The 12,475-nt window shown below is 34.1% G+C and overlaps 1 protein-coding gene across 1 annotated transcript in view; it reads right to left on the bottom strand.

The window, feature by feature from the left end:
- LOC150085648 (ELMO domain-containing protein 3-like) overlaps nucleotides 1–12,475 on the bottom strand; it is a 236,720-nt gene that overhangs the window by 200,229 nt on the left and 24,016 nt on the right. The window contains exons 4-5 of the mRNA XM_090374635.1: nucleotides 7,884–7,955; nucleotides 819–907 (exon numbers count right to left, since the gene is read on the bottom strand). Coding sequence (XP_090230761.1) covers nucleotides 819–907; nucleotides 7,884–7,955 — 161 coding nt within the window. The remainder of the gene's footprint in view (nucleotides 1–818; nucleotides 908–7,883; nucleotides 7,956–12,475) is intronic.

The raw sequence follows: 12,475 nt of genomic DNA, 5'->3' as shown, positions 1-12,475 counted from the left end.
ATGAAGAGGAACTCGTTGCAAATGTAATGGAATCTTCTGAAATTTGTAGTGATGAAGATGAGGAATCTATTCATGGTTGAACAAGAAGTTTCAGTGAAAGATGCTCATGAAGGATTGGAACTTGTATGTCGATTTTTTTTTTTCAAGCACCTAACTGTGAAAGTGAAATAACTGCTATTGCGCACCTTCATAATTTTCTTTTAAACATGCTGTTTCAATGGTACTCTACCATTGAAACAGCATGTGTTGACAGATTATTTTAACGTATGAAACAATTCTCTTGTTAGGTCTTGATAGGTATGTAGTCTGTATAGTGAAATTTACAACTGAATTGTAACCTTACTGCACTCTATTCATTTTCTTATATTATAAATGAATAGGTGCATTATAGCTGTAGCAGCTTATGCACCATCAAACCCCCCCCCCATAACAACAGCAAAAATAAACTGCACTCTACAATCAATGCAAAATTTATAATCATAATTTTCTTGTTTAATACTGTAGTAAATATTATAAAATAAGATTATACTATATCATATTAGCAGAATTACATTAAATGTTCAAGCTTTTACTTGTTTTGTCGCTGATTTCATGAACAATCGATATAATGCCTTCCAATATAACAACCGATTTTCTCATTCCCCTGGGGGGTTGTTATATAGAGCTTCGACTGTATATTATAATAAAAAAATTTAGTTAACAATTGTTCATAATAAAGTTAATGAATTAAGTCACTTCCTCCAAATGTTTCATACAAAATAAAATTTCAAACTTTTATAGCCATATTAAAGAATTGTTTCTTGAATACTCAAATTTACTTTATATTCATTCATGTCTTTTGTTCTGAAATAATGATAGACTTCTTCATATGTTACTGGTAGAGTATTTGGAGAGAGATTTCCAACAACTAATAAAAGGAGAAAAAGTTAAAATTACATTACTAGAAAGCAAAATATCTAGAATAACAAATTTATATAACACACACACATAAGAAGGAATATGAAGGCAAAGGAATTTTTTTTAGCTGCTAATTATAAAAATGCTTCACCAGTTATATACAGTATTCTGTGTACCTTAATACACCGTATCCTACAATAATAACTTTCTTTATATTATGTATAATTTTTATTATTTAAAAAATTATATTGTTATTTTATGACCCAAGAATATAAGAAAGAGCACCATATTTAGCATTCAAGGGATTGAACCTCAGTCACTCAAGGCATGTGTACTTATTCACCCTCGCGCCTGACCACTCGGCTACAGCTGTGAACTATAAGCAACAAAAGGAAAACAATTACTTTTATATATTATTGGTTAATTAGTAATTAATTGGTAATAGGACAACTAGTTATTTACTTTTCATTTCTTTAATCACAGAAAAAAAATTTAATTAATTTAAAAAAATACAACCTCAGCCTTGCCCTATCCATCAGTCTTCCTCACCACACCTCCCACGATCCCAATCAGAATAGTGCCACTTCCAACCAGGTGCAGACTCCCCCAGGATCTCACCTCCAAACACTCAAGGAAACTCATACTCCACTATGGCAAAAAAGTCACCACTGGCAGCTCAAATTAGGGTCACCCACTTAATCCTTTAATTCATAATCATAGCAGCAAGATACCATCTGACTTTGTGAATAAATCTGGTAAATTGTACTTAGTTTAGCAGCTAACTAACTTTCTGTTATACAGTAAAGGTGTTGGCTTTCTGGAAATGCAACGATTCTGTCATTAGTTTTCTCATAAATACACAACTTTTTCTGTGATAATTTGGACGTTTTTTGTTTTTAATAAACATTATAATCTGCAGTAAAGGAATAGTCTTAATTGCAGATTTGTTTATTTTTTTATCCATATAAATATTTAGAAAGTAAAAAGAGTTAAAGTTTATCTTAATATTAAGAAAATTAAAAGCAACATCCACAGTTGCTATTGGAATATTGCCACTGCAGAAAGTTTATAAATAGATAAAATCTTGAATATTTTGTTTTGCGAAGGTTTGTGGGAATATAATTAACATTATAGTGTATTATAAATATTACGCAGTATATATATTACCATTGCAGACAGGAATAATATAATATATTACCATTGCAGACAGTGTATTTGTAGTTTGGTATCCAGATTTGGTGCTGTAGAACTACTAATTACGTTTTTTAACAGATTACGCCTGGGACCTGAAAAAAAAAGTAGATGCCCTAAAGCAGTGAAGATCAGTGGTGGTGGTGGGATTTCCAATGGTGGTTCTACTACAAATCAAGACCTTATTAAATGCACTGTATGTAGTATGTATGTATGCACCCAGACCCAACTGTAGTTGGACATAATGCAATAGGAAATGCTTTTGTGTGTACTAGGTGCAGAGAGAGAGAGAGAGAGAGAGAGGAAATTAAGTGGAAGTTCACATTTTGTTGGACAAATGAGTACTTAAAGAAAAGGGTCATTACACTCAAAGGAATTAAATCAGAGGACTCAGCTGCAGACCTTAATATAAGAGCCCACCCTCATGCATCTGACTGGATGGTGGGTTCACCATAAGTAGGATAAGCTGGTCCCACAGGAGGCTATTCCTGGTGACTCTAATATTAGGGAAATGGAATATTTCATGCAATAAGGATAGGTAAAGGACCAGAGTATGTCTGCTAGTGTAAAAAAAGTTGATGATATTCAACAGTTATCCTTTAAGGACACAAAAGGTTATACACAGAGCTTCTATTATATACATCAATATAATAGAAGCTTCTATTATACACACCAATCCTTCCCTCTTTCCTGTGTGCTGCCCATAGCAGGCTTTCTGAATAATGTTGAATCAAGGATGTTACTACATATAACATCCTTGATCGTTTCTGAATGCTTAACATTCAGAAACAACACAGCAAGACAACACAGGTAAAAGTTTAAGCAATTTTAAAAACAAAATAGAAGACACGAATGTAGATTTTACAGGATTATTAAAAATCATCAAAAGATGTGTTTAAGCACTAGCATGGAATGAAATTCCAAGTTCAATGCTTAAGATATGTTTCAAACATTAAAGATGTATTTACAATACAGCAATAGCATGGAATGGAATTCCAAGGTCAACATTTACAAAGTCTTTGAAAAAAAATTGGCCAAAGGCTAACAAATTCCTCAAACACAAGAAAATAATGAAGAACGTAGTTTATTAACTGATTTCAAGCAAAGTAAAAATTTCAAAGACATCAAGAAGACACATGACAATGGATTCAAAGTTTTCCAACAACTCAGTGATTTTTTGAAACATAAAACTTTGGATAATGCAGAAACCATACACACCATGACAGATACATATAGATCTAAACATGAAGAGACTGAATCAAATCTGTGTGGCCAAAAAATTACTCATGCAGCCACCCACCAAAAGCACCCTATATACAGATTGACATTACATTGAAAAACAGCCTGAAAGACCTTATTCCCTATATTTTATCTTTGAAAGTTGGCATTTTTGGTATTGAACAAAATAAAAAGTAGAAAAAGGGAGAAACTTCTTTCTGTAGAAGAGGAGCTGAGGATGGCTCTATCAAAAATTTCTCCACAAATTTGTATTTTGCAGGGGAAATTTTTATTTAAGTCTAGTACTGAGCAGTCAGTACCAGGCCTAAATTTAACATACATTTTTTTAAATGCTGTTTGATTGGCTATCTTTCATTTAGCTTATTCTAATAAATAATTAATTATGAATAGAGATTTCATTGTACTTACTCTAAAATGACCTTGGTCGTACATGTACCAATTTGATGTTAGTAAACAAATTTTGTTATATATTTTGCCCTAAAAAATTTGACTTTTTATTTCATGGTATGTCACAGGGGCTGGATCATTTAAAAAGTGTGTCACCAAAGTAGAAAGGTTGAAACCCACTGCACTATACAGACAAATAGAGCAGACCAGCAAACTTGAATGTCTTATCATAGGGATTTTAACTTTCAGATATCAACTGGAACCATGGGCTGGTAGCTCCCTCAGTCTCAAAACATTTCTCAATTTTCTGGTTGATTCTTTCTACACTAATGTGTCAGGCAACAAAAGAAAGCAATATTCTTGATCAGGATATCAGCAGTGATTCATCCTATATTAAGAATCTTCAAGTAAAGGAACCGTTAGGCAGCAGCGATCATAGCACAGTTGATGTTAGTTAGTCAAATAAATTATTTCCAAGGGTAAAGGGAGGGACTTTTTGTTTTCACAAAGTGATTGTGATTACAATGGGCCTACACATTTTTTTTTAATTCTTTCAGTGCAATCAAATAATGATAAAAAATGCATATGCAAAATGGGAAGTGTTCAGAAAAATAATCTAATCATAGAAGCCACTAAGCGTTTTATACCAACTAAGAGATATCATTCAAGATGTACACTTAAACAGATGCTAGATGAATTGATGAGCTTAGGTGGTAGAGAATAAAAATGCATGAGATGGTTGTAAATTTTCAGGGGATACAGAATCCTACAATAAGTACAAACTAGTGTGTAATAAAGTTACTCAGGATATTAAGCAGGCTAAGGCAAATTAAGAAAAGTCTTTGGCAAAGAATGCAGAAAAAAGCAACAGGGAATTCTTTGTTTATGTTAACAATAGAAGGAAAGGGATGAATCACGTCAGTGCACTCAATATTAGTATAACTGTTGATGATCCTGTAGAGACTGCTGATAAACTGAATAAATATTTTGCATCTACATTCACACATGAAGTTTTTAAAGATGAGGCTAGGCAGAAGTATATCTAATAATGATTGAGAGTTAAATAATTTTATAATAACAGAAATTGAGGTGGAAGAGAAACTGCTGCAGCCAGAAGTGAAAAATGTACGTGAGGCTAATGGAATTTTTCCAATTATACCAAAATAAGTGGAAATGATAGTTAAGCCTTTAGCCATCAAAATGACAGCATCCTTAGACTCAGAAGTACCTGCGGATTGGAGATGTGCAGATGTTAATTCATTAGCTCAGCTAGAACAATCAGGCAGAGGAGGGCGATACTAAGGTAATCTTTACACTACTTAATTTGCCAATTTGACCTAGAAGCTAGTTAGTTAGTTAGTTAGTTATTTGGTTTTTAGGAGCATTATCAACTAAGGCCATATTGCTCCGGGATATGCGGTGGTCATTCCCTGACCTTTCCACATCCTCTGTATTTGGTGGTGACGGGCTCGAACCCCAGTCTAATCAAGAAGCATGTGCTATGCACTGCTGCTCCTTCCCACCTGGCTACGGAAGCGCCATGACCTAGAAGCAAGCATATCTCTTCCTCCATGATGAATGTCCTGTTGAACATCTTCCAGAACAGTCCTGTTTCATAAAAATCAGTCAATAATTCGTGCATACTTTTTTTGACATAACTTCCTGCTGATTGGATATTAGCATTTTTTGACCCACAACCAAATGAATTAGTATTAGTAAAGGCAAAAAAAAAAACAAAGATGCCAGGCTATTCACCTTATCATACTTTTCCTAACACATCCAATTACCCTTAAATTCACAAAGATGTCAGTTCCAACTACTTAATTTGTCAATTCCAAAAATGCAGTTTATTCTAACAGCCAACTACACATGGCATTCAGAGCCAAACAATTTCAAATGCAGTCCTTAATTTATATTTATTTTGAAATTTTCTTCATTCACTTTGAGCCTTTCAAAAATACTCTCAGCCTTCTGCTTCAGCAAAAATTCCCATTAACTCTCTTAGAGGCCATAACAGAATTCGATAGGAAACAGAATTCACATTACCTCCCTTAGCCTGTGATCAGAAAACCAAATCAATAATAACTTCTCCATTTTCAGTAAGATTTTCTCTGGTTCTCAGACAACTGTTAAGGGCTGAAAAAAATACTGCACTTTAATTGTGCAATATCTTTATATTTTTGTTTATCGGCTACAATTGTTCTTAATGTTGCAGATGGTATTCCATTTTCGCAACCAATACTGACTGCTTGTTTGCCAGCTTCAAAACTAGCAACAATTTTTAATTTCATTTCCAAAGTGAGGAATTAGGCTCCTAACTTTTTTCATATGATTTCAAAGAAAAAGGTACCGAGTTTTTGAAAAAATAAAATAAGGCAAAAAATCAGCAGAGAACTAATTCAAAAACCTCACTAGGAGAATTCCATTCCTGATAGACAGACACTGCTGAGAAACTGGAAGTTACATAAATGACCAGTGAGACAGGTTGAGGTGTGACAATGGATAAGAAAACTAATGACAGAAAAGTAAATAGTGGATAGCAGATATGAGAAAAGATGGATTTGGAAGTTGATAAATATAGAAGAGACCACTATATAGGAGACTATCTTGGAAAATGGAAATTCGTGTATGTACTCCACAGAGCCCACAGGCACAAAATAAAAATTTATGTATAAAATATGCTAGAGAAAGGGCTGATTACCAGTGTATGTCAAAACAATGGGAGAAGCTGAGGTCTTCTCTTCTGGCTTAACCAATTTTATGAGAAATATTCTATTAACTAAAACAACCAGGAATATTACAGTATAGCAAAATGGAATAGTACAACAGTATAGTGTACTATGTCACTATTTTAATCAGTTATCATTCCTTGCTTAAAAACTCAGTATCTCCTATACTTTTTTAATCTTTTATCTTATCTAGTTCTAATACTTCCATTATCTTTCATGTTGTTATAGTGGTTTCACTACTTATTACTCATTTGGAGAGGAGTCTGAATTCAAATCCCATCAGAGATTGGAGAAATTCTTAAAGGTGTCTTCAACTTTTTTAGTTATTTCAGGTTTTTCAGCACCCACACAGCATGCAGATTGACTTGGGAGTACACACCACTAAAGACTATGGGAACAATTATTATGATGGGATAAAGTTGAAACATCATATTATTATCTCATATATCATTATTATTAAATGATTTTTAAATCATTAAAATTGCAAGGAGATTACATTCAACAACCCTTCTGCCAAAAACAATGCATTTGTCTACAATAAAAAGTTTGGCATTACTGAAAGAAATTTTGTTTGTTAATCTTGTTGGAAAATATCAATTAGAAAATGAGCCTAAAAGGTCAACTGATTTATTATTATTATTAGCCATATGATGCAAGCAAGCCTGAGGCTTATGCTGCACCAGCCAAAAAAAAAAAAAAAAGTTCCTGTGTTACCCTGAGAGAGAGAGAGAGAGAGAGAGAGTCAGAAGTAAAAGGGAATCACCAAGAAAGCAAGAAAAAGAAGAATGATGATATCCAGCTCAGGATCCTGGGTTTGCCAAGCCCATACTCACCAGAAGTGAGTCCCTGAGGATAAAAGTGAGCCCCTGGGTATGATATCATTTAAGAGAGAAAAAAATTAAAGCTAAATAACAACCTAAATTCTTTACAGTACACTCCCTTTAATGTGGTACTGATGAATGACTTTACAAAAAACTGAAAAGATGGAAAATATTAAAAGAAGATTAAAAAATATTCATCAAAAGAATGTGCAATCATTTTGGGATGTCTGATTTTAATGTTTTTCTCGTTTTAATCTTTATCCATTTTAATATTTATCAGTGATTTAATCACTGATAAACATTAAAATGTCAATGTTATTCCATTCTTAATTACTTATACATATTCAGTACTTCAAGTACAATCATCGAACTTTTCTTGACTTTTTTTTTTTTTTTATTTAACTAAGATAGATTTAAAAATGATTTCGCTAATGAAAAGCTATCAACTGGTCAAAGTACTGGTCAATACAGTCAAAATACATGATGAAATCAAAGAAACTTGCTATTCCAGAAATTTATTTATCATTTCAATTAAAAATATATTATCAACAATTCCTATGATAATACTCTATCCTCTCCTTCCCTCTAGCTTTTGCATAAAATAATAAATATATAATACCTGGAATTTTGAGCTCAAATTCATCCCATTCTTTTTTAGCTTTCTCTAGCTCCCACTCTGCTTGAGCTAAATCTATAAATATTAAAATGTGAGATAAATAAACACAGTGAGAATATAAAAATCAATATTCAATTTTTATGTTATTGATATAAAATTTAATATCAATAATATAAATGGTATAATATCATTAAATAATTATCCTATTCAATCTGATAACTGATAATCAATTATTATAGAATAATAATTGAATATCAATAATATAATTTGCTATATTAAATCAAAAAAAAGAGAAGTGAAGAAAAAAGAAAGGAAAAACATTAGTACAAAATTATTATACTAAAAAATTAAAAAGAAATATAGTGTCTACACTTAACATGGAACACAACCAACACAAAATACTGCTGTGATGATACAACTGCATCTTATAACCAAGAAGTAAAACTGCCATGACATCCAGTGGGTGAAGAGACACCCCATACAAGAAAAATAATAAAATAAAAGCAAAGCAAATGGAACTACAAGCAGAATTTCATTAGGAAGCACCCACACCTGTAGAGTAGTAGAAGGATATAACAGTGGTAGAAGAATGGGTGCACAAAATTTTCAGCAGATGGTTTTGATAAGCAATTAGAAAGTTCAAGTAAAAAAGGCCAAAAAGAAGTCTCCAACTTTTGAATTTTTCAAAATAAAATTTGGACTTATTAACAAATCACAAATACTGAAAATTATTAACATATCACAAAAACTGAAAATTAAGCTGAATATCTGGATGAAAGCTGTTTTGATAAGATGATTTTCGAAAGATGGTTTTGATAAGCAATTAGAAAGCTCAAGTACAAAAGGCCAAAAAGAAGTCTCCTACTTTTGAATTTTTCAAAATAAAATTTGGACTTATTAACAAATCACAAATACTGAAAATTATTAACATATCACAAAAACTGAAAATTAAGCTGAATATCTGGATGAAAGCTAATTGTGATATGCTTTATTCTAATCTTGAACTGCTTAAAAATCATCTACCATTGGCCTACAAGAATAATTTTATGACATGATCTAAGCAATACTGAATCATAAAATTAAGTCCTTTAAAAAGACTAGAGCACTTTAAGGTCTTAAGCCTTGGGCTGCAAAAGAATTAGACGTATAAGTTTGCGCAAAAGCAGCATATCAGTATGCAGCAATTCTAAAAAAAAGCTAAAAACGGCATTGTTTTAGTTATATATTGTGAATACCTCACAATGAGTTGCCATGATATTGCACTACTTCAAATAAGCCTCACCAATGGAGAAGACTATTATTACTTATTCTCGGCAGATACCACCACCCAGACAGCACCATTTCAGGATCCCTACCCACCCACCAGAGAAGGGCCAAATAGCCCTGAAACAGTACAGCCTGGGTGTGGTACCTGCAACAATAGTCTATTCAATTGGTGAAGTGCTTTCGAAGTGGTGCAATATCATGGCAACTCGTTGTGAAGGTATTCACAATATGATATATAACTAAAACGATGCCATTTTTAGCTTTTTTTTTTTTTTTTTTTTAGAATACAGCAGCATACTAATATGCTGCATTTGCACAACTTGTATATTGTCTAATTCTTTCTTTCGCAGCCTGAGGCTTAAGCCCTTAAAGTGCTCTAGTCTAATTCACTTTATACACCATCAGACATCTCTCATATTGTAGAGTTATACTTCGTAACTGTTTTGTCATCATTGCATCACCAGGGTATCTATCCACCGAAGAAGGGCCAAATAGCCCTGAAACGGCACCAGGGGGAGCCTGATGATGTCTGGAGTTTCCAAGAATAGGTAACAACAGTCTTCTCCACTGGGGAAGCGTTGCCTATTCGAGGAGTTTATGAGTTTTTGAGTGGTGTGAGTTGAAGGAGTCACTGTCCCTTTCATTCTTCTACACCGTTTCTTTTCCTCTTCCACTCCTACTATTACTTTACCTCTACCTTTTTTCTTTTCTAAGTCTAATCGGGACAACTGGATAGTCGAGTTATTATCCCACACAAATACAAAATAGCCCTGAAAATGGCATCGCTTGGGTACCTACCCACCCACCGAAGAGGGGCCAAATAGTAGCCCTGAAATAGCACCAGGGGGAGCCTGATGATGTCTGGAGTTTCCAAGAATAGGTAACAACAGCCTTCTCCACTGGGGAAGCGTTGCCTATTCAAGGAGTTTGAGATTTTGAGTGGTGTGAGTTGAATTTTCATTCTTCTACACCATTTCTTTTCCTCTTCCACTCTTACTATTACTTTCCCTCTACGTTTGTGCTTTTCTAAGTCTAATAGGGACAATTGGATAGTAGAGTTATTATCCTACACATATACAAAATATGCCCTGAAACGGTGCCGTCCGAGTGGTGGTATCTGCCAAGAATAAGTAACAAGTCTTCTCCATTGGTGAAGCGTTACTTATTTGAAGTAGTGCAATATCATGGCAACTCATTTTGAAGGTATTCACAATATGAGATATAACTAAAACTATGCCATTTGTAGCTTTTTTTTTAGAATTGCTGCGTACTGATATGCTGCATTTGCACAAACTTGTACATTGTCCTTAAAAAAGTTGGCATTAGAACATGAATTAATTGTATATCAAGAGGTCATTAACAGCAGATAAAGGGTTGGAAAGACAAATGACGATCAGTTAGTATGGGGAAGGTAATTAACAGAGAATTTATTTTTTCATCAAACAACTAAGGCTTTCGTTACTAAAAACTGTGTGTATTCTGTTCTGTTTACTTGAAGGGGAGGACTGAGTTACCTGAAGGGAAGGCGCCTCCGTAGCCAGGTGGGAAGGAGCGGCAGTGCGTAGCACACGCTTCTTGATTAGACCTGGGTTTGAGCCCGTCACCACCAAAAACGGAGGATGCGGAAAGGTCAAAGGAATGACCACTGCATATTCCCGGAGCAATATGGCCTTAGTTGCTAATGCTCCTAAAAACCAAACAACAACAACAACAACCTGAAGGGAAAGAAGGAGAAGGACAATGCACATACCCATAAAAACTACTCCAATCATGATGTGTCAGAACTAAGTCCTTTTCCACACAGCTTAGAATGACAATTATCCTAAATGCTGTGCTGAGATGCTTTCTCTTGGGTTGGGAAGCCAAAAGAAACTCGTTAACATAAAAACAGAAAGTTAACGAAATTTATTTATCGACCTTTTTTTTAGATGGCTTTGAAGTCTATGCTGTTCTAGAAGCATGGATTAGTTGAGGTTTGGAAACAAGAAGAAATTCATTGACTGACTTACACAGAAACTAGAAGAAAGGAAAAAATAAATTAAGATTATCAGTGTTTTTCTCTTTTTTAAGCCACCCTTCAGCCAACCCATGCTACTAGAAAAGCATAGGTTTAAACAGCCTAAAAAAAATACTAATAATCTTGTTTATTTTCATTTTTCGTGGTTTCTGAAATCCAAACTCTTGACTACAAGCAAACTGTGTTTGCTAACTCCTTGTTAGAGTTTGAAAATCATCTGGCCTTCTCCTCCTCGAATAACTCCTCATGTGTCAATGTAAATGAAAAATACTCATTTAGTTTGGCAGATATCCGAGAATGATCATCTACAGTCAAACTATTGATATCAAATAGACGATTTCTCATAATGCGCCTTCACCTGCCTAATGTCCTCTGTGACTCGATTACAGACTAGCTTATATCTACCACAGGCTTCTGTATAGGCTGATAATTTATATGCATCCCATGCATTTTTCTTCTCTGCCACAAGTCTCATTAGTTCATCTCACATCCATTTGGGCCTAAACCTAGAACAGTATTTCTTAGTTGGAATAGCAGCCTAGTAGCTACCAAGATTAATTCTTTGAATGCTTGTCATTTAGAATTTGCTATTGGTAACATCGTCAGTTGGTCCCACTGTATACAATTTACCCTTCCCTTTACCCCTGATGGCAGTTGCATCTTTAAGTAAATCCTACATCAGTACACCGTGATCACTGCCACATAGTGGTTCCTTTATCTGTAAATTCCTAATGCATGAATAATCACTGCTGATAAACAATCATCCAATAATTCCACAAAAGCCCTGTTAGTGTGTAAGTGACCATAACCCACAAGTTCCAGTCAATATCTGTTAAGTTAAAATCTTCCATTATAAGACACTGATTTATTTGCCCACTCTATTTCTCTGTATAATTGTTCATTGTGCTAATCAGAATCATTAGGCCTAGAACAAACTCCTACCCTCATTTTTGCTTTCCCAGTGCTTATGTCACACCACACAGACTCATCGTTGCTCTGTCCATATATGTCAACTGGATGCACTTCCTTAGATTTTATGTTTCCTAACTAACAGCATAAGCTCCTCCTCCCTAACTATCCTGTCTAACCTTTCTGCACACATTGTACTCCCCAAATTCCAATTCTGCTTTCTTATATCTGTGTGATATCAAGTCTCTGATATCCTAACAATATCCATCTTTAATGTCTTGACCAGCACTTCAAATTCATCAAATTTATTTACTATACTCCTAGCATTGGTGTACATGCAATTATACATGCATCTGTTCTTACTCTTAGTTACTCTAACACAGCCCATATATTTACTTGTTTC

This window comes from Mastigoproctus giganteus, chromosome 5 (genome assembly GCF_048544385.1).
Source record: "Mastigoproctus giganteus isolate SK-2022 chromosome 5, ASM4854438v1, whole genome shotgun sequence".
NCBI classification, from domain to species: Eukaryota; Metazoa; Arthropoda; class Arachnida; order Uropygi; family Thelyphonidae; genus Mastigoproctus; species Mastigoproctus giganteus.
Note: the sequence above shows the minus strand (reverse complement) of the source record. Positions and strands in the feature narration are given on the sequence as shown.